The 26,245-nt window shown below is 42.7% G+C and overlaps 1 protein-coding gene across 1 annotated transcript in view; it reads right to left on the bottom strand.

Annotated features, from left to right (window-relative positions):
• brsk2a (BR serine/threonine kinase 2a) overlaps positions 1-26,245 on the bottom strand; it is a 179,121-nt gene that overhangs the window by 60,474 nt on the left and 92,402 nt on the right. Inside the window, exon 2 of the mRNA XM_073472160.1 lies at positions 16,162-16,256. Coding sequence (XP_073328261.1) covers positions 16,162-16,256 — 95 coding nt within the window. The remainder of the gene's footprint in view (positions 1-16,161; positions 16,257-26,245) is intronic.

Below are 26,245 nucleotides of genomic sequence, written 5' to 3' on the forward strand. Positions count from 1 at the left end.
TAAAAGTGGTTTAAAATGAAGTTAAATTGCATGTTTTTGGTAAAAAAAAATTGTAAAATGTTCTTTGAAGAGGACCCCCTGCCAGATATCTAACTTAAGGCTTCCACAAACCGAGAGAAAACGCTGCATTTTCTACATCCTTTCATAATGTTTTCTTCCTTTAAAACCATTTTTGTCAGAACTGCAAACCCATGAAATTCTTGCACCCCATCAGCTTTATTTCGGAAAAAAACACCAACTTCTTGCAAATTATGATGTTACTGTTTTCCAAATGTTGTTTTTATGTAGATGCATTTCAGGGACAGAAATCTTACAGATATGTCTTCATAAATTTACTGACGGAAACCTCAATGTCAGACGAGGAGATCGCAACATCCATTAAGATATAGTATACAGAGTATTATCAGTTTTACTTTTGACAGAGTCATGATCTGTTTTTCTGACATTGTGAATACGATTTTATTGGGTTTCTTTTCTTCATATTACTTTTAAAGAAATATCTCCAACTCAATATAGATTTGCAGGGAGAAAGATGAAGTAAATAAATAGATGAGATGACATATGGGTGACGGAGAGGTAAGGTATGGACGGGGGAATGGCCGGAGAGGAGGGGACATAGGTCCAACTGTCGGTGAGCAGAAGGGGGAGGAGACAGCACAGCTTGTCCACTGGCTCACAGACAAAACCAGTCAGCTTGTCAGCCAATCATACTTGTGACATGTGGACACATTAAAGCATGATGCAAACACACACACACACACACTGTACACATACACACATCACTGATCTCGGCAAGCTACGAGCCACCTCCATCCATCCATATGTCGGTCAGTGAGCCAGTAGGGCAGAAACAGTGTTTTCTGCCAGGAGCAGAGGGTAGCCAAGCTGGTGTGTATGCATGCATGTGTGTGTGTGTGTGTCTTTGTGTAGGTGCTGACACGTGTCTGTAAATGGCAGGGTGTTTAGTGGCTGTATAACACTGAATGTCAGTCTTTGTAACCGGGATGGAAGGACATCAGTTTCAAGGGCAAACACACACACTCACTCTCTCTCTCTCTGTCTCTACTTGTATACACCCTGGTTTCTATCAAAGGAGACCTATTATGCTTCTTTGTTTTGCCTTCAGCGTGGTTAAAGATGTTCTCGTGCATTTAAACGCCTCGTCCGTAGTCCCGCCTTAAATTTTGAGACTTCCTGTCATCACACTATGTCACCATGTCGCACACATGCATAATTTATGCCTATAATTGCGGGAGAAGTGAAGCTATGTGGAAGGTGAAAACACGACAGAGGCGACCGGAGACACAGTGAGCGGCGCTGGTTCAGGGGTGTTTGAGCTGACCAGTCAGAGCAGGCTGGGTTTTTGGGAGGAAGGCCTTGAAGTGACAGGAGCTACAACAGAAAGAGGGGGAATACAGTGCTGCGGCAATGGACAGTATGAGGAAACTGATGCGTTTTTTGAGCATAAAGGCATGTAAACATATTCTAGTAGTGACCCAAAATAAAATTATGAGCATAATATGTGTGCTTTAACAGATATCTGCAAATAAGCGCAGAATCCTCAGGCAGGTAGTGGCCCTCTGTGACATTGATCAGAAGGAACAAAGTCTGTCCCAAGGTGTCTTCATGTGCTCTTCCTTTACTTTGTGTTGCATAGTACGGCCACTACCTTCATCTTGATATTAACATGTGTTCCTGGGAGAACCTGCTTATCCAAAATTCACTTCAGAAATTGATGGCGACAGGCCCGCGGTGATGGATTTAACAGTATTTGCGGAGAGAGCGTGTGTTTGGTAGTTGTGTTATCTCCCACTACTGAGCGACTCCCTCAGAGAGCAAAACAAAATAAAATCATATTTGTTTGATTCCATTCCAGTCAAAGGCGTTGAACTGAGAAAAAAAAGTAATCTGACTCTTATTTTCATCTTTCTCTGTTTATCGCTTTTCTTTCCCCACCCTGCGGACCTCACAAACACACACGAGCATGTGCGCAAACACACGTCACAGCGCGGCAGGTTTTTCTGATAATCACTGTATCAGTCATCCTTTGTGAGAAGGAGGTAAATTCCCCACACGGGGGACTTTGATCAATGCCAGAGACATGTAAATCGATGTGGACATAGTCTCTGCTAGCTCGCTAGTCTTTATCCCTTATCCATCTCCCACCTTTTCAGATCTTACTCGTTACCCCTTTACCATCCAAGAGCATTTCTGACCCTCCTCCGTCTCTCCCTATCCCTCATTTATTCTGTGCTTTCTTTCATTCGATGCCTCTAATCATGTCGGTGATGTATGCCTGCGCTGCTGATGGATCCATCAAGCTGCCACTTAAACCAGTGGCAGGCCACATCATTTCACACTAACAGACATGTCCCTGGATAACCTTGGCCGTAATAGAGTCTAATGGCAGAGGTCCTCCACATCGTGAGGTCAAAGGGTGTAATCATGAGCCTCTTCAAACCTACAGCAAGGGCTGATGGGTGGGATGGAGTGGGACTGGCTAGGTTGAGGGTAAACGTGTTATTTGGGTGCAATATATATGAATGGTCGTGCGTGTCCGTGCGCTGGATGAGCGTTTTATCACTGACAGGCAGGCGAGCGAATCCCTTCGGCAGCCATGTTTTTTGTGTCGGCCGTCTGAAGTGTCTTTTTGTCAACTCGTCCGTTCCGTCACTCACTCCCGACGCCAGAGATGTTTCATACGAGGGGGTTGTTAAGGTGACCTTGGATTGTAGAGATGTGAAATGTGGATTAAACCACAATGAAGTGGTTTTCACTGACTAGAGAGAAAGTGCAGAGCAGAATGTAATGATTAGATCTGAAGGTCATCTATATCAGTTACAAAAGTGGAAGTCTAACAACCGATGGTCGCCTACATTTGCATGTAAGGTATGAAGTGCAGCACAGGAAGATAAAACCAGATCCTCTTTGGATGATAGAGAAATCTGTATTAAATGCCATCTGCTGCCTGATCTTGCAGAAAGTGTCTTTTCCTTGCTGCCAACCTTGAATCAAAATACCTATGATGGAAATTTGGGTGATTAAAATGTTTATTTGAGTGTCGTACTGCGAGACCGAGAGCGGCTGAAGGTGCGGTTATTTTTTAATGCCGTTATCTCGACATCACACGTTAATTATTTAGTTATCCTGAGATAACAAAGCTCATGTTTCTCAAGATAACAGGGAATATATCTTATCTTGAGGAGACAAGCTTTGTTATCGCAAAAAATATGAAATAATCAACCTGTTATCAGGAGAAAACAAAAGGTTGTTTCCTCATATTATCAGCGATGCCATGCCAGCATGCACGGATGATGTCTTGACAACATGAGCAACTGATTTAAGCTGAAAATGTCGGATCAAAGCGACTTTATTACCATTTAAACACACTCCACTGTGGCGGGTTTCTTTCCTCTATGTCAACAACAACAACAACAATCTTTTGGCTGCAGCCTACTGGCCTGTAACACATCTGCTTTAAGTTGATCACTGTATATAATCCTATTTTTCATTCTGCCCTGACTCTGCACTATACAGAATGGATGATTGAATCATTTTCAGCTGCTTACACACTTATTAAATCCATCACAGTTGGAGATTTGCAGTAAAATGAACACTCAAGCCACCTGCTCCTTATACGTGACCCTCCATGGAAACAAGCCCCACATAATAATACTATTCTTACACCTCTCCCTTACAGTTATTAGCAATAACGTAGATACACTCATATCAAATTACAAGGTAAAACATTACAAGGTTCATAAAAAGCTCATATGGTTTGCTGTGAAACTCCCAATCACACACACACACCCACACACAGCAGTCTGTGTACAGTACGTCACGGTTCACTCTTATTAAACTTATGAAGTCATTCTCTCGTGATAAATTATCTCGTAATTGGCCATTTCTCAAGATGTTGAGGTAAATTAACCCATTAACACGAGAAAGCAAGACTTTTTATCATGAGATAACGCGGTAATTAACTCATGATCTCGAGATAATGAAAACTGCGTAGTCTTTCTGTATCAGCAAAAATGTAGAAGACATTTAAGAAAGTGTGATATGCATCGTAAAAACCTTTGTTGAGCATTAATTTATGGAGACATGAAATAATCCTGGCATCTAAAGTGGACACAAAAGTAAAGTTCTGTTACAAGATTATATGCAGTATATTAAGAAAGCACTAAACCAAAAGATGTTCAACTGATTAAAGGACAAGTTCACCCAAAATGTAAAAGTCAGTCGTTATCTACTCAGCCTCATGCCAGAGGAAAGTCCGGTGAGGGTTTCTTAGTCCACTGAAGCAGATGGGGACTTAAATTGAAAAACATAAATTGGCTCCATGCAGCTCGTCCAGCATAATCCAAGTCTCCAGAAGCCCTGAGATGCCAAATTGAATTGAAAAGATGTTATTTAGACCCCTGGACACACAGTTGAGCTCGTCCACCCACTTCAGCAAAAGCGAAGTTAAGTTTTAGCCTTAAAAAAGGGTGTAAATAACGTCTCTTCAAATCAGTTTGGGATCTCGGGGCTTCCAGGCACTTGTATGACAAGCGACGAGGAGACATTTTATGTTTTTCATCACTTGTTTTTTTTACTTTTTAGAGCAAAGGACCATCGAGTTCAGTTGTTTAGGAGAATGCTGCAACGCTGTTTGGATGTGAAGCTCCAGAAACGACACTTCACCTGACTTTCATCAGCATGAGGGTGAATAAATAATGAACTCATCCTTGAATCAGACAAGAACAGTGACCTGACTGTAAAATACAACACTAAAGTATTTGTATAAGTGAGCTACAACACTAAAAGTAAAGTTATGTGAAAACAACCTAAACAAAGAAAGTGAGGGACGAGTAATGAAGACTGTTCAGTGCATTAATTCAGGCGGACAGCAGTGATTAACAAACAGTGATTCACTTACTTACTCATTATCTCCACATATGAATACATGGCCTATTCATTGACACATGAGCCTGGTCAATAGTTAGCCAGGCAGAGGAGTCAATACTGGACTGACAACAGGGTCAGTAGGTAAGCCCAGTCAACTGAAACAACCAGAATTAGCTTTGCAACTTTGCAAATAAGTTCACAATAGCTCTAATCATGTAATCAGGGAGTTCTTTTGGCTTCCGCACCTGTTAATTAGCTCTTAAACTGAGCGTGGGTTACATGAAAAACACACTCATGGGCTCTCATGGTGCTGTATACAAATGCTAATTGAATGGCAAACCAGATGTATAATGCATATATGTATTTACATGTGTTTGTGCTTTGTGGGCATGTACAGTGTGTGAGTGAGTGAGTCAGTGAGAGAGAGCGAGCATGTTCTTGAGAGAGTGTTAGCACAACAGAGTCATTAGCAAACAATCCCCACAGGGATGCAGATGAAGGAGCCGATGAAGTTAAAAGCTTCAGATGTTCCAACACACTGGCCGCGAAAAGCCCGAAATATACATCAGGATCTGTCATTAACACTGCCACGTCTCAGCCGATTTCCCTGTTTATTTGCACCAGAACTAAAAGTGGTAAATTTATGCCCGATTCACAAATTAATGTAGCCTGTGCATAATGTTCGAGCCTCGTGGAAGCTGGTTTCAAAGCACAAAAGAGAAATAAAGGAACGGAGTTACATGGATGTAACTCCAGTTCTGTGAGTACATGCATAGACCTCTGCCATAACCATTACTGCACAACGCAGAACTGTCTTTATATCAAGCAGGATATAAGGAGTTGTATTATCATTCACCCTTCTAGTGGCAGTAAAGTGGCGCTCTACTAGTAAGTTCTCAATTCAAGGTAACTTATGTGATAAACATTCTCCTTCACAGCAACAGAATAACAAACCGTATCACATCACTGATACGTTCTTTAAGAGGTGTTCTCTGGTTTTACATCCCTCCTGTTTTATGTAGACCTACTTATGGGGTTGTTTCACATAAACTTGTACAGTAAGTGCACCTGGCTGTTGCAATGTCATTCGGTAAAATGTTGGTTTTGATAGTTTTGGTAAGCTGCATGATTAAAAACCTCGCGTGTGGCTCACCTGATCTTTTGAAAACGGGATCAGGAGTGAAAAATCCAAATAGCGGAGTGTGTTTTTTGGTAACTTTACTGCTGATGAAGAAAGTCAACAGAGCAGAAACATACTGAAGAGAGAGAAACACTATGGAGGCAAACTTTTAAAGCGATTATAAAAGAGTTGCCCGCTGCCACAGGTACACAGCCGTTTTGTGGGAGACACTGCAGCCATTTTCTGGGCATCATTATCAGGTGTGTGCTCGTATTGAACGCGTCCAGTTTGGGATTGAGAACACTTTCGGTGTGCACACAGCCTGCGCGCTTGTAAGTGGGCAAGTAAGCGGCATTGTTGGCAGCGCTCTTTGTGACATGCTTGTCCGCAAGCTGTGATTCACCCCCACAACCCTGCCCGTCTGATGTGAGACTATTACGGACCAAATCCTGCAGCGAGAGGACAGACAGAACCTTTTTAAGGGGGAGTTGTGGGTTTTGTGTGGAGATTTGTGAGTTTGTCCTCTTTGTTGACTCTGAGCAACTAGACAGTGGTCATGGAGCTGCCATTCACGTTGTCATTTATAGTTAGAGATGCATGCTGACACACACACACACACACACACACACACACACACACACACACACACACACACACATACTGTATGTATGTAGTGGCAGTTGCAGTGACGCAGTGGTATATGAATAGACAAATCACAGCATTGATGTTGCCAGCGAGATGACAGTTGTCACAAACTGTGACACACTTCATTGTCCATCATTTATAGTATTGCAAAGCTCTGCCACAAATACACACACTTGCATACACACACTGACAATGAATAGGACCGTTTCCTCTTTTTTTACAATATACAGCTGAATAAAATCACTCACAAACACTACTGATAGGCAGCATGTTGAGATGGAGGCCACAGGACGTTTGTGTCTTTAAATGGAAGCAGCACGATGTAAAAAGAGATGACAAAGACAGATTTGAAAGTATAAAAAAATGAGGTTTTTATGTCTCTCGAGGGGACATGATGTACCTATTCAATTATCAGTCCCTACTCAAACAAGACGGATAAAAGATGATCACAATACCCAGCGGCAGAGAGGAAATGCGCAAAATACACTTCAGTGGGTCCACAGGTGATATAAAGAGGTAGGAAATCCCAGTGCAAAACAGAGAGATAAACAAAGGCATAGAAACTGAAAACTGAACTTTGAAGGGGAACTTCTGCGGATCTCCTGTGAAAGCATCACTCCACTTAAGGTTAGAAGAATTGGATAAAATGTGCCCCTCCCTAACAAAAGAAAAGAGGAAAAAAAGTCCAAGAAACAAAAGCGACACCAAAGCAACAACAAATGAAAAAGCAAACAGAGCTTTCTCATCTAACTGACAACACAGCGGCTTGTGCCTTTGAAGAGGAGAAACAAATGCCATCGGTTTAGACGTCTGTCTGTCTCCTGTCGCGCTCAATGGGGGATCCCCGCTGCATCTTCTGTTCTGCTATCCTCCATTTCATTACTTCGCCTTGCGCTCCATCTCTGTTTTATCTCGATAAGACATATGAGAGGTAAAATCAGTCAAACAACACCGCGTGTGTTTGATGAGCTTTGTCACCGAAGTGAGAAGCAGCACTAACAGTTTTACACTTCTCTCCAGGATGTGTTAGATCCCAAAACTACCAGGCAGAAACTGTGTAAAACTCAATGTTTGGTGTTTTCAGTCGATGGTGTTTAGCAGGAAACATAATGTGACACAGGTAGAGCTCCGAGCCGACGTTCCCCCGATCCCCAAACATCTTGTGCCCCTGTAGGTAAAATCTATCGCCCATTTCCGTTTCGCCGGAGCTTCATCGACACTCAATAAAGACCGGAGAAAAAAAAGTGGACACATTGATTTGGGAGTGGTGATTGGAAACCAAATTAGGATGCAGAAAGCTGAGTGACCTTCATATTGACTGATAACAGACAAAACGCTTTGTAAGGCCTTATGGGTTCAGGGAAATCTATATTATTATTACGCTTCTTACAGAAAGCAATGAAGGAAGACGGGACAGAGAGGAAAAAACATTGTGACAATAGAAAGAGTGACAGATTGGTCAATACTTTATGATAAGAGGAAAAAACTATCAGTGGAAATGCATCAACTTTCTCATGGCTCTGCTCTGTAATATAGCTTTTAATCAAGAGTCAAAGAGTTATATTTGATCGAGCCCAAACGGAGCAACACAACTATATTTCATGAATTCTTCTTGGAAAAAAAAAACGCAACCCGACATTTGGATGTAAACATCAGCAGGCAGAAACGAGCAAAAGAAGCAGAGAGAGAAATCAGCCAGTTGAGATCAAACTGTGTGCCGAAGCCTTGGCTTCTGGCTCAGCGCCATATAAAGCTGATGGATCAACGCGCAGGGGGCACAACATATGAAACCCATTTATTTCAAGGGGGTGCCTGCGTGGCGTCTGCAGCGGCACAGACGCACACACACAAACATGTATGCACACCACATAAAGTTAAAGCGGTACGTGTGCGCGTTGGAGGCATTTCTATATCCAGCCCACTCGCGGCACAACAGAGACGGGCGAGAACGGCCAATCTATAATCATTAGGAGGGAAGAGTAGAGGTGGCGGAGAAAGAAAGCTACAGTGCTGTCAGGGAGGTGTTGGGATAATAAGATTAGACCTTGTGTGATTCATCTGTGGCCGTGGCGTTCTGCTCCTCACCCGCCCACCACAATCTCTGTCGGTTGGTGTACTCTGCCTTTATTCCTTGATTCTCTCTGCCCTTTTAGTCCTACGGTTTTATTTTTGATGCTGTGCATGTAGAACTCGGACACGCATTGTGTCATATAGTCAACCTACAAGAAACTTTCCCTCATGTTTTGTTATTTGGACTTGAGACACAATATGCAACTAGAGATTACATAAATAATATGATCGCATCGGTCTAAAAGTATTTACCCATGTGCTTTTAAAGTTTTAGACTGCATGACAGTCATTACAAACTGCTCCACTGTGTTTAAAATGGGCTCTAAATGCTCAGAGGTTCATGGTCTTCTCAAAATACTGCTTGATGATTTTAGTATTTTCATATCTGATGGTAAATCCTTTCAGACGGTGCTCTAATACAAGCACTTGGGTTTAGATGACAACTTTTTATTCAACGTACAATTTACCAATCTAGTTAGGAAGCTCAAAGGGGAATATGTCCTTTATTGTAGAAATAAATCTTGCTTTACTTTTAATGCCAAGAGAAAACTTGAGGGAGCTTCTTTCTCGCCTGACTACGGTGACTTATCTTTTTTATTACGGAGCCTTGATTCAGTGTAGCGACGTCACGATTCCCCAAGTCCACAATTCGATTGGACTTTGGATTGAAAGGTAAAGATCAAGAAAAGGTTTTAATGCCGTGTCGTTTACATTTTCACTGAAAAGATAACAGTATTTATTTTACAAAAACAGCTTGACTTCATCCTGGTGACTTATTGCAGTTCAGGGTTAGACAAATTCTAATAATCCTGTGATGCTACCGCGTTGTCAGTTGATCGTCATCCCGCACACAAGATACGTCTCTGGACCTGCAGCCAGGTGTTGTTTTCTTATTCTTCAGACGTGCACTGGACTCAACACGAGTGGAGAAACAAGTACAGAGAGACTGGCCAATATTGCTTTTGATTTAAAATTGATTTAGAAATGAAATCCTGACAACCCTAATTCAGTGCATAATGAAAACTCTACACTTCATTACAGATGCAAAGTCTATTACTCACCATTACATTCTTTATGATTTGGTGAGTCACTGACTGCTCGCAGAAAACAGCACAGGGTGAACTTCCCTTCTCCGTCTCAACTCCGTTACGAGCTAAACTCCTCCAAGCGGTTGCTTTTTAATGTGCCTCAGGTTTTGACAGACCTGTGGAAAACTGCATTTTCATGTATGCATTTTGGGGATGGCATGACATGCAAAAGATCTAAAATGAGAAACGTGTTGATGAATTTAAGAGCAACATACAGAATGTGGTGAAGGAAGCATGTGGTTGCTGAGGCCGCTGTGTTTGAATGGCTGTTATTTTGTTTACCTGTGGATTTATTGTATATGATATACGTTGCATTTAATATTTGTGTATGACGGCTACCTGCAGGGTCTCTCTTGTAAAAATAGATATATGATCTCAATGGACTTCCTGGTCAAATAAAGGTAAAACAGAATAGTTCATGCCATCTTAGGTAACATGGCTGTCTCCTCTGGCTGATGTGCTGCCTTGTTGGCTCTTACACGCAGTGTCCTTAACATGGCCCCTTCAATTGTTTGCTTTAGGGGGGCAATTATATTGCATACTTTTCCATCTCCAAACTCTTTTTTTTTCTCTCTCTCTCACAGTTTCTTCATCTGAAATGCTTTGACATCAAGGACAGAGTCGGCAAACCACAAGTAACCCCGCCACGCTTAAAAAACCCATCAGAAACAGCAAAGTAGTGTAGAGATATCTGCTTCACAAGACGTCCAAAGTGTTCTAACTTCATGTTCACCATCCTTTTCTAACCACACACACACACACACACACACACACACACACACACACACACACACACAACACACACACACATACACACTCCTCCCTCCCCTCCTACAGTATCTCCCCTTCATCCCGCACTTCTTCCCTCCTCTCCCTCTCGTCCTTTCTCTCTCTGGGCTCGGGGACAGTAGAGTGACTTTGAAGTCGTGCTGCTTCAGGAGGAGAGAGAGTCACTCTGGCTAATTAGTCGTCCTTATCCCAACAGCAGCAGCCGCCACCAGCCCACTGGCTCAGAGGGAGAAACAGAGCCGGCATCAACAGCAAACTACCAACTGCTGCATGCTAAAGATACCCTGCTCCCTCTGCTAGATGTTACTGCTAGCGGCTAGCAACAAAATTACTCACCCCGGGACTAAACTGTGGATTAGAGAAGTTGCTCCGCTCAGCATAATGATAGGTAATATGGTATGAAATATGGTACAGTGAATCCTCTGCTCTCGGGGAAAGCGTGTCAGACCGTAGTTGACTGCAGCGGTAAGATTCTACTGAGTGCCAATTTTTTCCACCATGTCATCATCATCAACATGACCATCAGTTGTACAGTAAGCACTTGGTAGAGCTGCAATAACAGGCTTGTGGGTCTCCAATGCACAAGGGATTTACACTACAGTGTGTTCAGGCTAAGAGGATGCAAATAAGGCAAATACCCCAAGGTCATGTTAGGTTGCTTTTAAATAAGCCCTACACGTTAATTAACTGTGTCCGTAGGACTTTGTATTAAGCCTCATCACTTATTGCATTAATTAAATAGTTCCTAATTGAAATAACAGATTTTTGAGACTTAGTTCTTGTTAACTGAGGCAAAGATTGTATATGGTGCCTTGTGGTCGGACAGTGACATCGAGGAATTTGGCATTTTGTGCAATGATAAAATTGGTTTTGTAGAAAAACATATTTATATTTCTTGACGTTAATTACTGAGAAAAATATTTGTTTTCGTAAATACCAACATGCTGGTATTGTATTGACATCTTTTAAAGGTCCATTATGATCATGTGCAAAAAACACATTTTCTAATACGTCCGTTGCTGCAGCACCTCTATTCAGCCCTCTGTCCAAACGTTTCATTTTAGTGCCTGTCTCTTTAAGGCCTGCTCCCAAAAAGCAGTCTGCATTGATTGGTCGGCTCTCACAGGCCTGAGGAAAGCTCCACCTACCAACAGCTCTGCCAGTGTTTTTTTGCAACCACAGCTGTGGGTGTTGTCTGTTGTGACATCACAACCTTATAAGTCTTAAAGTCCTGACGGCTCGTTTAATTACAATAAACAGGAACATTTTAGGAATAGATCTTCTATTGCTCATCCTGACCTTCTTCTGGAGGAAGTGTGCAAAAAACAGAATGTTCCTTACTTATCATTAATCATTATTTAAAATCTAACTTGTCTTTGTGATAGTATGTATGGCAGCGATTTAGCCATACCATATGTTTGAATGTCACATTAATAGTTCAAGAACAAAACACTCACTGCTGACAGGATGTGTGAGTAGAGACGTGGTGTACCTACTAAGGCGTGTGTGTTATCTCGTCTCAGCAGGGTTTCTCACAGCATGTCCATCTCTCTCTCCTGAGCTTTGCTCTGTTTTGCCCTCCCTGCCTCTCTCTCTCTCTCTCTCGACCCGCCGGCAGCGAGAGAGAGAGAGAGAGAGAGAGAGTTCTGGCTGCGTTTCAGAAACATTAACTACTCCCTCGAGATACGCACACGCTCACACATACAGTGTTGGTTCTGGGCTTCTCTTTGTATCGGATCGCCACACTGAGTTCTGTTTGGCCTCAGTGCCAATGACTGCTGACATACTGTCATATGTGCACATACTGTGTATGCTCTTTCTGTCTGTTTCTCATGGTTTGACATGGCAGGCAGACACTTCGCACTGACGGAGACTCTTATTACTATTCAACTAACTCCATTGTTAGGTTTTCTGAACCAAAAAAAAAACACACTGTGGTGCACTTGCTCTTTGAAGTAGTCAAGGCTCATTCCCTGACAACAAACTGACAAGAAGTTCATAGACGAATTCATTATCCGAGACAATTCAATGTCTTTCTGGTTTCGTGGTGTCGTAGCCTGTGGGGCTGTGGACTAAGAAGTTCAACATAAGTTATACATAGTTCAACACACAGGAGGAAGGACCTCTCTGCCAGACACTCTGAGACAATTAATTCAACCCGTCATCTCATCGCCGCAGACCCCTTGACTTCCAAGGCCAGACGGGGGGAAGGACAGACGTAGAGGGATGATGTGCGTCATGGAGGATGTGTCCGTGCACATACATATGAATATGTGTCTGTATGACACATTCCTATGAACTCTTGTGTGCGTGTGTACGGCCTGTATGAGTGTATTGTGTGTGTCGTCAGCAGTGTTGCACACACACACACACACACACACACACACCCACACACACACCTGTCCAGGAGAGTCAGATTCCTCCCTAATGGCACCATGGGGACCCGAGACATTAGCATATTAAAAGGTGACATTTCACAGTCTGAGCCTTGCAGTGGAGTGCAGCCCGATCACTCTGACAGTCTGACAGCCACACAGGCAGGCCGGAGAACACATCACACTGTGGAGTGCAACACAAGGGGAAAACGAGGAAAGTGGCTGGATTTGAGTCAGAAAACACCTGTCCACAGAGTCGGAGAGCCAAAACTAGAGGGGAACTGCACAAATGACCTCACCAATAGTGTGGTCAAGTGGGTCATGACTCTTAGTTTACTGTAAATAGGTGCAAAGTACATTGGCACAGAGGCACCGAATTATAACTGAGGTGTCAAGCAGCTTTATATCAGATGCCAATGAACAAATCGGCACATTAGCACACAGAAATGCCAAAACCGAAACAATGCTGCGTGTTTTCAGTACATCAATGAGATTTACAAACCCTGTGAAATGCTGGATTTTAGCTGTGTTACAGGGGAATGACAAATAACACAAACACACACATAGGATCACACATACACGGTTTTCATATAAGCACACAAAAACACACAAGCACACATGCGGAAATTTGTGCTGGTGAAACTTTAAGGTTAACATTCGCTGGCATCACCAGCATCTCAGACCAAAACAAATGTGTATTGTTTACTCAATAAAGTTGGAAAAAAAACAGAAAAGCAGCATCTGAAGACACACTGCTCACATGACTCATATCAAACTGTAAAATTATGCCAATTAAGTATGAATCAGTATTTGGTTACTGCATTGGTTATTTCAGCTATAATATGAGAAAGCTTGTAACTGGATATTCTTAACCTTAAAGTTGAAAACATTACAAAAAAAAACTAAAATTATCAACAGAATGTAAAGATGCAATGTCAAAGATGTCTATGTATTCTGTTAAAGAGAGATAGATATTTTAATCACTAAGTTAGCATGCTAAACAGCTAGTCCCAGGCCAGAAAAAACCTCTCTCCCAGCAGCCCCAAAACTCCTGTGCTAGTAGTATACATACCAACACACCCCTGATAGTCCGGCTAGCTGCACAGCTAACTGAGTGAACAAGCTCACAGTAACTACAGTCATGGATGTTTAATGAGAACACAGTTAGTAGCACTTAGCAGTTACTCTGGTGATATGCTGCCTCTGTTTGTTGGAGTATTTATTCAAGGTGGCCGATTCAATTTACACATTACAGCCTAAAAAACACTAAATTCACAGAATGAAAAGAAACCCAACCCATCAAATCCATGCATGATACCCTGAGAGACTGTGCAGTATGAGCAAAAAATGTCTAACAACATCCTCTCTCGCAATGTTCAGTATTTTTTGCGTAGTCCTTCTGACAAACCAGCCAAACGTGCAACCAACCAACCAACAAACAAACAGACCAACAAATGGACATGGATGGAAACATAACCTCCTTAGCGGAGGAAAATAATGGTCATTGGTCCTGATTTTTGGCATCCACTACCAAAAGTACAAGACAACAAACTGTCTCTTTCAGTGGAACTTCGTCGTCCTTGGCATCCACATAATTCAATCCCTAACGGCACATGCTTGCACACACAACCACACACACACACCACACACTCACCAGGGGCCGGCAGTTGAGAGAAGTGTGACAATGGCTGAGTTCAGTAATTGGCTCTGAACTGCAGCTTCAGCAAAAGCCTCAGTCCTGTCGGAAACCTGTCAGTGTTTGGCATCTGTTACTATCACTTACCTCTGCAGGACAGCCCAATGTGAAACACCTGGGTCGGGACATTATCCTGCCACCTTCCCCCTCTGCTGTCAACTTGTTACAATAGTTCCAGCGACTACTTTTGTTATAACTAATAATACTTCTGTCAAGTGCTGAGGCAACAGAAATGACCTGTCTTCCCCCTCATGAAAATATTACACTGCCCGTTGAGCCCAATAAGAGACGGAAAGAGAACGACTTCTTCCAGAGCAACAGAGCAATGAATGAGAGAAAAAGTCGGTGAGACACTGACGCAGCGAGAGGCTGATTAATACCGACTGTTTATCAAACAGCAATATCCGAGCACAGAGAGCTTTTCATCTAAAGTCTAATGAAGCTGCTGCAGAAGTGATGCAAAACGGAGGGATTTTCCATTTGCAGATAACCTGTACTGTGAGGTAGCGTTTCCTGTTTTCCGGCTCATAAGCAAACAATTACTGTGGGTGCTCCTTCTCTGCGTGTGTCCTGTGAAAGACAATTTTCAGGTTGTAGCATCTTGATGTCCTCTATCTTCCTGTTTCTCTTCGGTCCCTTTACAACTATTCCATCAACACGAGGGCCAATTTTGCAGCATGCCAATTTTGAGCGGGCACTGAATAGAGCTGCCCAGCAGGATCCCGGGGACATAATAATACAAAAAATCCTTCAAAAAAAAGAGGCTGTGTGGGTAACAGTAAAATTATATATAGACGTGTTTCACCCCGAAGATTGTGAAGTGTTTTGGAGTGAGTATATAGTAATTATAGTTGCAGAAAATCTGCTTTATTGTTGTGTTACCCCAAGGTTTCTTGGAGGCTCAGACTCCTGGCAGGGGAGCCAAACAGCTGACTCCTTCAGTTCAACGTTTGAAAAGGATGAAAATCAGCAGCCTCAAAGCCGCGCTGTCACTAACTCAGTCAGTGATTCCACTCTTCATGAGGCTCATTATGATATAAATCACTCGCATTCAAACATTTTTGCAAGATCAGCCATTGATTTATGTAGAAATTTAAAATCCACTCAAGCACTCCACTCCTTGTAATTTAGATTTTTTTTTTAAATGCTAGCTGGCAGTCAGCCCAGAGTTTGTATTCACAGAGGTGGCACTTTTTCTGGGACGTCACTCTTCAGTCACAGTCCTAGTGATGCTTCAGTCCACCTTGCTGCTGCATATTAAGGTTTTTGGGAGAGTGGGAGCGGAGTGATGCGCAACAAAGATCTTCAGCCAGACTTGAACAGAGCCAATGTGGCTGATAAAAACTAGACAAATAAATAATGCATAGATACTCAGGTACACAATAAATGCCCACTGAAAATGACTTTTTTTCACTAGCCCTTGCCTTCTTCACATACATATACATGGAAAGATAAGAAGGAAAAAAGGACTGAAAGCTGTAAACGTACCTTCATTAGTACTGACTCGCTGAGTTTCTCACGGTTGACAATCTTTATGGCGACTTTCTGGCATGTTACACAGTGGACTCCGAGCTTGACCAACCCTGCAAAAAACAAACAGGAAACACACACTTTATTAGGTCAGATAGGTCAAACACTTCTTTGGCGGCTGCAGTTAGGATTTAAGGGTAACTCCACCAATTTAACAGTAGTATCTAACCTTTTACGGCTCCAGAGGAAGCTGCATGTAATCTGACAAATTTCCATACTAATGTGTAATATTGGTAACCTTTAATAACAAGGCAATACGAGCATTTACATGTGTATCGATATCCTGGTTTTTGAGCCTTATCCTGTTTTTGATTATATCTGGGATATGGTGTTTATATAGAACATGAAAAACCCGGTTAAAAAACCTGGATAAGTTGTTTAGATGCCACATCCCGGGTTTCTACAAACAAGAATGTCAGTGTCCAAAACATGGACAATACTCCAAAAACCATGGTGTGCATGTAAACTCACTCAGTGTGTGTTTTGATGACACAGAGAAAGATACTTTTATGACCAATCTGCACTGACCAGCCTGATGTAAAATGGCTCGTGACCTCATGTACAGCATTGCTGGTAATGACTTCATGAAGTGTAAACAGTTCCTTAAATAAACTGCCCTCCGGGGTTTATTTGAGTCATAAAGGCAGTAAGTGAGTGGGCCATTTGTGTTATTGATTCCTATAATGTACTACACTGCTGTACTGCAGTCGTGTTGCGTTAGCTCAAACGGACAGTAAAAGGTAAACAGAAGCATTACGAAGCCAAAGGTCAGCTGTTGAATGGGACTCGTTATTGACTGGGGCTTAAAAACGACACGGAAGAAGCAACAACAAACTGTAGGATAGTAAATAAGCATGTCGCATTTTAACGACCCAGCAGAAAACGTTACCCTTTACTTCACAGCAAACACACTGAGGCATGGAGGGAGATCTGAGTGTTTGATACCACTCAGTTCTGTTCTGTTGGGATTTACACACAAACCATCTGCAAAGGCATCAGTGTTGAAATCAAACACGACACGTTATAAATCCTGTGATTCACTACAGAACCGCAAAAGCATCTCCCCCTGCTTTGCCACAGTCGATGTCCCCAGGTATCCTTAGTTAAATGATCAGCCACAAACAATGTAGACAACAAGCAGGGACACCCCTCCAGTTACAGTGGAACAAAGTGGTGCGTTTGTGTGTATTTGATACGAGCGGAGCCGTGACGACACCACCAATCCATTTTTTCTGCCAGGCACCGCAGAGCCGCACGCGCATCAGAAAGATGTTTGCATCAGACAGATTGCTTACAAACAAGAAAACAGCTCGTGCGCAAACAAATGTCGGCTCTCTTTTATTGATTTCCCCGATGACCTCGTGGAGCTGCGGGGGTATGGAGACGACAGAAGATGGTTTTTTAACTTTGTAAAGTACAGCGTTTGAGCTCCCTAATGGGCTGGTGCACGGAAACAGAAACATCGAAGTGGAAAAAATTGCGCCGGCTTTGATTTCTTGCCACTCTCTCTTGCTGGCAGAGACGAAGACAGTGGGATTAAATTAATAAGTGTTACTATAATGTGCCTCAGACAGAGACGGTGCAGTCGATATAAGAAACGCGTCGACTGAGAGAAGACATGTCCTGCATCGAACCGGCCAGCTGACATAAACCAGACTTAACGTGGGCTTTTGGCTCGCTCTCCCACTGTCTCTCATACGGTTCAGTTTCTATATAAACCAGCAGAAGAGGGAGAGTCAATGGGCTCTGAGGAGGCGGTAAAACTTCGGCATTCAGAAACAAGTCCTCTGATGCCACAGAAGGATGTCAAGGAGGCGAGAGAGAGGGATGGAGGAGGGGAGGAGAGAGGTAAATAGAACGGAGCATGTGAGCGATGAAGGGAAAGGGACTGAGAATCAGGGATAGCATATTATTCAAAAGACAGACCACAGATAATTAAGCAATAATGGAGAGCAGTGTGTGGGAGTGAGGCTCTGGCTTGGGAGTTGAGGAGCCGCGGGGGCCGAGAGTGGAGACACAGAGGAGAGGAGGCGTGAGAGAGAGACAGAATGATGGAGAGCAAAGACAGAGAGAAACATGGAGGAAGCAAATGCTAAAAAGGGGGAAGATAAAAGATGAAGAAAGATTTAGAAAAGGAGATGAAGCAGTTGAGCAGGAGGGGGAACAACAGACAAACCCATTAGCCCTGTGATGGTAATCGTATGTTAATGGCTGCTATAGAGGAACTCATAAGTCATGATAAACACATTAAAGAGAAAATATCTGCCTGCAAACACGTGGAAAGTTAACCGGATTATTTGCCTCACTATCCATCTTCCTCCGATGCCTGTGTGTTGGTGAGCAGAGGGCACATTAGCGGGAGGGAAATGTGCATGAGAAGACAGCACATTATGATTTTACAGCCACTTTGTGTACAGCTTGAAACGAACTCTTAAAAAGGAAGTTCAGTACATAATACAAAGTGACACAAGGCACAAGGCTCTGTTATACAAAATACATACAGATCGTGACTTCAGCACAAATAACAGAACTGATGTTCGAGGCAAAACATTCAACTTACAAGCGTGAATAACCAAATGTGTCAGCGGCAACAGATACGAGTGCCTCACTGACCCACATTAATGCAAATTGTCATCAATTTGGGGTTTTGTTTAATCACTGGTGTTGAACCAATGGCAAGTAAATGTAGTATGCAGGAGATAAGGACTCGCTCACAGTGAGCACCAATACATATACTGTAACGTGCGTTCCGAGCTCTATAGTCAAACTTGAACGTTTCCTCTGAGTGTGAACAACATTCAAGGCTACCCAGTGCAACTCTTAAACACACAGTATGTAATATATGCCACTAGAGGTCCCTTATCCAAAACAATGAAACAAAAAGATGTATAGCTAAACACAACAATGTACAGCTAAAATTATATATTATAAATTTTGAAGTTTATTGAAAATGTTATGCAACTAAATGAAAAATCAAGAGATCAAGTTATTAAATTAATCCTGCAGCCAACAATAATGTCTGGACCAAACTTCATGATGATCCGACCAGTAGGACACGCACATTTCAAAAGTTGGTGAGATGTTTCAGTTTCTGACAGACGCTGCTATGCTGCTAGCACAGCTAAAGATGGTGGTATTTTATAGAAATTATTTATTTCCAACAAGACCTAAAACAAGCTCGAGCGAGCCATCATGTGCGGGCATTGTGTGCATTCTGTTTGCTTGTACATAATATCAAAGTGTGCATCAGAGACAATCTTTTCTCTCAGCCTAAGAAGAAACTCAGATACTGCTTTCAACTGAGAATAGAGAAAATAAACCCAAAACAATAAATAAAACAAATCGGACAATGAATAAATAAAAAAAAATCTGTGGGCTTTTGGCTTTGGTTTGGCTCAACAAAACAGTATTTTCTTTGTAGCACAGGATGGTAGAGACATGGTAGAGATCTTGGGCGAGCAGCTGCAGCTGCCCAGAAAACCACTCTCTGCATTACTGCACAAAGACTTCACAGAGGCAACTTTCAGCCTTAACACCATCAAAGCCCTTTTATTATTTTCAAACCACCACCAGCAGCTATATATTCTCCAACTGATATCCTAACGGTTTATACTCAATGATTCCTCCCTGCTTCTTTCTCGCCCAAACATACTCTTTCCATCAGGAGACACATGCAGTTAAGGACATTAGATGTTTTCCTCACAATAATTGTATTGTGATTTATAGGTGTAATTTGTCGGGCCAGGATTTGAGGGGAGATTAAAAAACATTGGGGGCAGCATGTCACCGGAGGAACCGTTGCTAGCTGACATTGGCTAATCAGCTCATGACTCAGTCGTGCAGCCAGTGGCCCTAGAGTTTGCCTGGACCAGGACCTCGGGGCACAGGGGGAGTCAACATGAGCAATGGGGCCCAGCTCAACTGGAGTTGGCTGCCTGACGTGAAAGTGTGTGTGTGTGTGGGGGGGGGGGGCTAGCTGGTTAGCATGCTAACTTCAGTAGCTATCCCTGCACCCTGCAACACAGTACAAAGACATCTTTAACTTCACATCAACATATGCCACACTTTGAATGCCTCCTTTAACTTATCTCAATTATGTTGTGATATCAAATTAACCTCTGCCTATCCATGACACCAAATCAACCCTTCTTCCCTCTTATCTAAACTCCTGTAATAAAGGTGATCGCCTGATACTCATCCACCTTCTGCCTGTCTGTGACGATACCCAAGAGGGAAACCTCTCTGCTCTGGGTGAACACGCCGAGCTGAACCTGGAGCGGCGAGGCGTGAAGGGAGGAGTTGTTCGGGAGATATCGTGGAAGACACCGGGGTTTCGTCTGGATCCGGCTGGGCTGTGCAGGTAGGCTGTCTTTGAACAGAGCTTCAAACGTGAGGCTTTGACTGAGACCACAAAGGATCAGAGCCCCGCGGGGGGTGGATACAGAGAAGATTACCATTACAGTTGCCTGTGACTGTGTATGATTTCATGTGTGAGAATATGGATATATTTCATTTAATTTGATCTCTTGTAGTTGCATTGGGCTGAAAATCTGAGACTCTGAGACTTTAAAAGCAACTGATTCAAACATATGTGTTTATGGACCTCCATACCTGTGTGTACAGCTGGTATCTTTGTGTAAGAGTGTTTGTATTCCCCCTCTGGGGAGAAGGACAGCACTGTGTTGTGATTCAGTGTCACATATATGTAATTTATTAACTGGACCAGGGGGACACATGCAGACTAGTATTGTCACACACTGCACACTTACACACCTTTCATTAACACACATATAGACAAAAGCAGCTGAACTGAGTTTGTAACGCCACTGAATCAGCAAGTGCATCGATCTCTCCTCTCCTTCGCCAAATCAATAGCATCAAAAGCTCTCGCCTTCACAACAATGTCGGAATAATGACACCAGCCAGAGACTTATGGGCTTGAGAGGCCACCATCGACTGACCCCAGGCCCCCATCCCGGCTCTGGACTCTTTACTTTCCACGCTGCTCTGTGATTAATGATCTAATGTGGAGGGACCGCCAGAGGAAGACACGGAATGAGAACTTTGGTCCGTGGCTCAGTGAGCAGCAGAGCTGAGTAGTGTTTTGCTGCACTGTGCCAGAAGCTGCTGCATTGCTTCGAAGTCATGGCTCAATCATTTACCCGCTGGCTTTTGACAAATCAGGGATGAATAATAAAGTTTCTGAATAGAGACCTGAGCTTGATTGCGCCCGCCGAGCCGACCATTTAGAACAAGCAGGGTTCGAGAACTGAGGGTCGGAAATAAGCAGTGAATGAAAGAAAAAGAAGAAGGAGGAAAAAGAAGGAAAAAACAACAGGAACCATGGCTGCGTAGTAACTCCTCCTTAATGAAAACAATTAATAAACAACACAGGCACAAAGTTGTGAAAATGTCACTAATCAACAAAGCATATTCTGGCTGCTCGTCTCCTGCTCAGCATCACTGAGCCATGTGCCAGCAGTGATTTGGTAACGAGCTTTTTGTGTCACTTCACTGTCTCTTCATTAGTGGTTTTGCTTCATGATATCACAGCTGCACTTGCAGACATCTGTCCTGAAAACAGCTCTGAGGGTTGTCAAGTTATATTAATTATGGGGAGTATTTGAACTTTTTGAACAAAGCAACTTCCTGCCAAAGATTTAAATGACAAGTACTTTTAGGACTTGGGATTAAAGGTCCAGTGCGAAGGATTTAGAAGAATCTATTTTTCTGAAATTTAATATTATATTCATAATTATGTTTTTTATTAGTGTATATTGACCTGAACAAGAGAAATGTGCTTTAGAATGAGTCTTTTGTATCTTCAAAAAGGAGCGCATCATTTTCCAGCGAGTCCGTCATGTTTCCACCGAAGCCCAGAACGGACAAACTAAGCAATAGACCATATTCACACTCAGGGTGGGAAGCTCAAACGTCATACTGCTGTGTTTTAAGTCTGTAAGTCATGTAAACGTAGGCAATCTGACAAATTGTACTTACAACTTACACTTCACTGCATCTGGATTGATAAGCAACTATAAAAAACAATGGATGGTTTAATCCATGGAGACATCAGACCACATCTCAAGGTAAAACAATAGGTTTGATTTGAACAGCTAAAGTTACAGTTTGACACGATACTATTTTGATGGTGTACGATTAGGAAAGGCATACATTAATTCAGAAATATTAACACACATCTTGGAGACATTCACATCTAGAAGTGAAACAAACAGCGCGTAATCAAATGTGTTGTTTTACCTTGAAAAATATCTGAACTTGCCTCCAAATTTTCAGCTTTTCAGTTGCTGATCAATTGGAGTGCAGTTGGCTGCAACACGCAACATCACCCATAGATGCCACTAAATCCGACACACTGGACCTTTTTATTAATATTTTTTATTATTTTGGATTAATTTGCAACCACATTATAGTCTATGGGAATTGTTGGTGAAAGCCACACTCTATCCCATCCAAGCCACTCTGAAGCCACGCTTCTAAAAACAGACCACCATCAAGTTGAAAGAAGTAAGTCACCCTCTGGTGTACCAAACGATTTTGCAGCGGGAAAGTTAATCAGAAAAGCTCACTATAAAGTGAGAGCTGTGTGTAGCACTTTCTTCAAATCCTTTGACTTGTTATGGGAGTTCCCAGTGGGCCCTTGTTGGCATGTTTGCCTTCCCTTAAAGCTGCCAGGAAAAACCCCCCACCCCCAGTGAGAGAAACCTCGTCTCCCACTGTGTAAACTTGTGAGAGCTCTTCATGTTCGTGCGTCCAAAGCATGCCGATCAGTGGTCGATTTATCAACGGACGGCGCTGGGACATCCAGGGAGGAGCAGGTAGGAGAGGGGCCAAGGACCCCGGATGTGCGCTTGATTTCACCTGCCATTGATCTGAGATACAGAGAGAGAATGAAGGCGAGCTGCAGAAAGGGGACAGGAACACTCTGCTTGAGCCTTGGAGAGGCTCTTTATGATCTAACCAAACACATCCACAAAACCACACACATACACAAGTCCTCTGCTTTATCCTCCTCACAGCACTGGCATCCATGCAGTTAAGGATCATTACTGGATAGCTTAATTTCCATCTGGAAGCAACTACTAGAAGAAGAGAGAGAGAAGGATGAAAAAGAGATGTCTCCACTTGCACACCTCTCTCACTTTCAAACTTGATCTTTCAGAAGCCCTAAGCCAATGCTGGCAGATGGTAGTAGCTTATGCTGGCTTAGCTTTCTCTCCCTGAGGCGTTGGCTCTGAGAAGCTCGTTGCCCTTAGGCACAGATCTGTGAGCTGCTTCCCACTTCTGCTCTCTAACCCTGAACGCTGTACGTGGGGGCTACAGCTCTGCTCTGGGATCAGTATTTGAAAGGAAACACAATGTGATAGTGGGGCTTATTGCTCCTGCTTCTTGTGGCTATGCGGAAAGCCCCTGCAGCAGGGCGTGGGAATCCCTTCCACCAGGGCAAACGGCAGGAGTTGAAGACCTATCGTCTGTGCTGTGCACATAAGCATACGTCTTTTTTTTTTTTTAAAGTGACATTACTACAGTAAATACAGACTTTCTGTAATGTCAAACATATATGTGGGTGTAGAAATACATGTTTTCCCTGCAGCTAGACAGCATTTTCTTAGTTACAGTTTCTATGTGCTGATGACAAAGTGCTAAACACAGTTACGACCTTCAAATAGTACGTGAGCAATTATAGATAAGACATTGTAGTGAACCCCTCCCACACAATCTTTGCTTTCTGCCAACCATCATACAAAATTTGGGATGTTGATATGTGGATCCTTGCCAAAATATCTCAGCTTTTGTCGACTATTTCTATTTCCGAACACTTTTCTGCTTTTTCTCCCTTCCGTTTTCCCATCTAGTTACCCTCCATACTTCTTTTTTTTCTCCTATGTTTGCGCCCAATTTCTGCCCTCATTCCTTCTCTACCCATCAGCGCTTTCTGACTCATTCGCATCTATTCATCCTCTCAACTATCCAGAAGAAAGAAAGAGAGGGAATACACCAGCAGAAAGCTGTTGAGTCATACAGTGCAGGAGGGAGACGGCATGTCGAAGATCAAACAATGCTCACTCGCTACTCGGTGAATGCGCTCTGTCTGTCTCTCTCCTCCTTCTTCATTCACTAAAGCTCTGCATCTCCTCCGTTCCTCCACCTCCTCTTTTCGCTCTTTTTTTTTTTTTTTGCATTTTCAGTCAGCCGTGACGTTAGTCTACCCAGCCTGAATTCCCCCTGCAACCCTCTAAAACCCTTCCAGCCAAAGCAACGGCAACAACATCAGTAACAACAGAGGCCCAGACCAACAGAACAGCTTCAAAAGCAGGAAGAGCAGTTTAGCCCTGGAGTGCTGGAGCGAGGAGGGAGGCAACACTGACGCATGCATACAGAAAACTGTTTATTTGGCCTGAAATAAGACATTTGCTCAAAAGCTCCCTCATAAGTTAACTCCCTACTCAAATAATAATGGTACTGTGCTGACAACAGATATCAGAGTTATTTCTTCTTTCAAGGGCCCCCTGGAGATAGTTAGGATAGGATACCTTAGTCAAAAGCATTTGAATTTCTCATTTCATTAATTTCCTTCTTTTATTCAAATGTGGGGAGACCAATTATATCAATAATCATTTATATAAGAAATCATTATCAGCGGAAGCAGACATGTTATGTGTACCCAAATACAAAACACCAAGGCGGGCAGGTAGAAAAACAAAAAGTGAGCTTTAATAAAGCAATCTGTAATCCAAAGAACAAAATGTGCAGGAAACAATAAAACAGATGAAGCAGGCAGGGGAAAATCCAGGAACTAATGAAGTACAAAAACTTACTGGGAACACAACTAGGTACAGAACATAACAAGCACAAGAGACGCAGAGGAACCAACAAAGAGTGAGGAAAAACACAGGAGCTGATTAAGTCACGAAACACAGCTGTACACAGAGAAAGGCTGGGGAAAAAGACAATAACAGGAAATGGAAGGTAAAACAATGGGTTGTAGGATATTGGCTGATCAATCAGCTGTGGGCTTTTTCCTGTTCCAAACTCCCGTTTTTACACCAGCCTTTAAAAATCCACCATCGGTCGACCTCTGTTTTCTGTTAAGTGATGGAGCGTTCACTACATTATCATTTCTGAATAACATAGCTTTACAGTTTTAGCTCTGGTTCAGCTAGAAACAATTTCCCCCCCATCAGAATGTTCAATCTTTGCATAAAACAGTTGAACGCCAATCTACTTACAGCGGCACCGATGTGTGACCGGTTGCACAGGTCGTTCTCAGCATTTCAACCTGTTATTTCTAAAATATCTAATATACTAGAATCGAGTCTGTCACCATTTACTTTTGATTATAATGTAACATTCTCATAAATCCAACTAGCTATACTGTGAACCAACACACAGCATATTCTTTATAGCATCTGCTCCCTGTGTGAGTTTGTTTTTGGTTATTTGGGTTATAGGGGGAGGGGATACATGTATGTGAGAAGTGTGAGAAGCCAATTCAAAATACATGACTGCATTTACATAATACAGCCCCACCAACACAAACAGACTGAAATGTGGCGTAGGGCGATAAAGTTTCTGAGTGGCTCCATTTCTCACCTTCTGAAACAAGAATGGGAACGACTGAGAGCATCGCCCCAAAGGCAGCGATTACACTTAGTCATCTTACGAGCTCTGTGATTGGCAGATCTTAGAGAATCCCCGCCCATTTCAGCATCAGCCTCATCAGTATGTAAATGTATGCACAAACACCTCAGCAGCTCATAACCTGCACGGTGGAAGATGCACTCTCTGCTGCCTGTGAGGCAAACAAATCTCACTGCCAGAGGTAACTAACGTGTGATTGCACAGCAGACAATATCTCCAAAAGTTTAGGCTCATATGTTTGATTGATTGAAAAGTTCCTGGATGACTTGCTCGAACATATGGCACATACGGTATACCAAATATTATCATGTTTGCCATTTATCCACACTACGGAAGCCATCTTCCATTTGAGTATGCTAGATTTTGTGGATTAAACATG

The sequence above is a fragment of the Pagrus major genome, chromosome 8 (assembly GCF_040436345.1).
Source record: "Pagrus major chromosome 8, Pma_NU_1.0".
NCBI classification, from domain to species: Eukaryota; Metazoa; Chordata; class Actinopteri; order Spariformes; family Sparidae; genus Pagrus; species Pagrus major.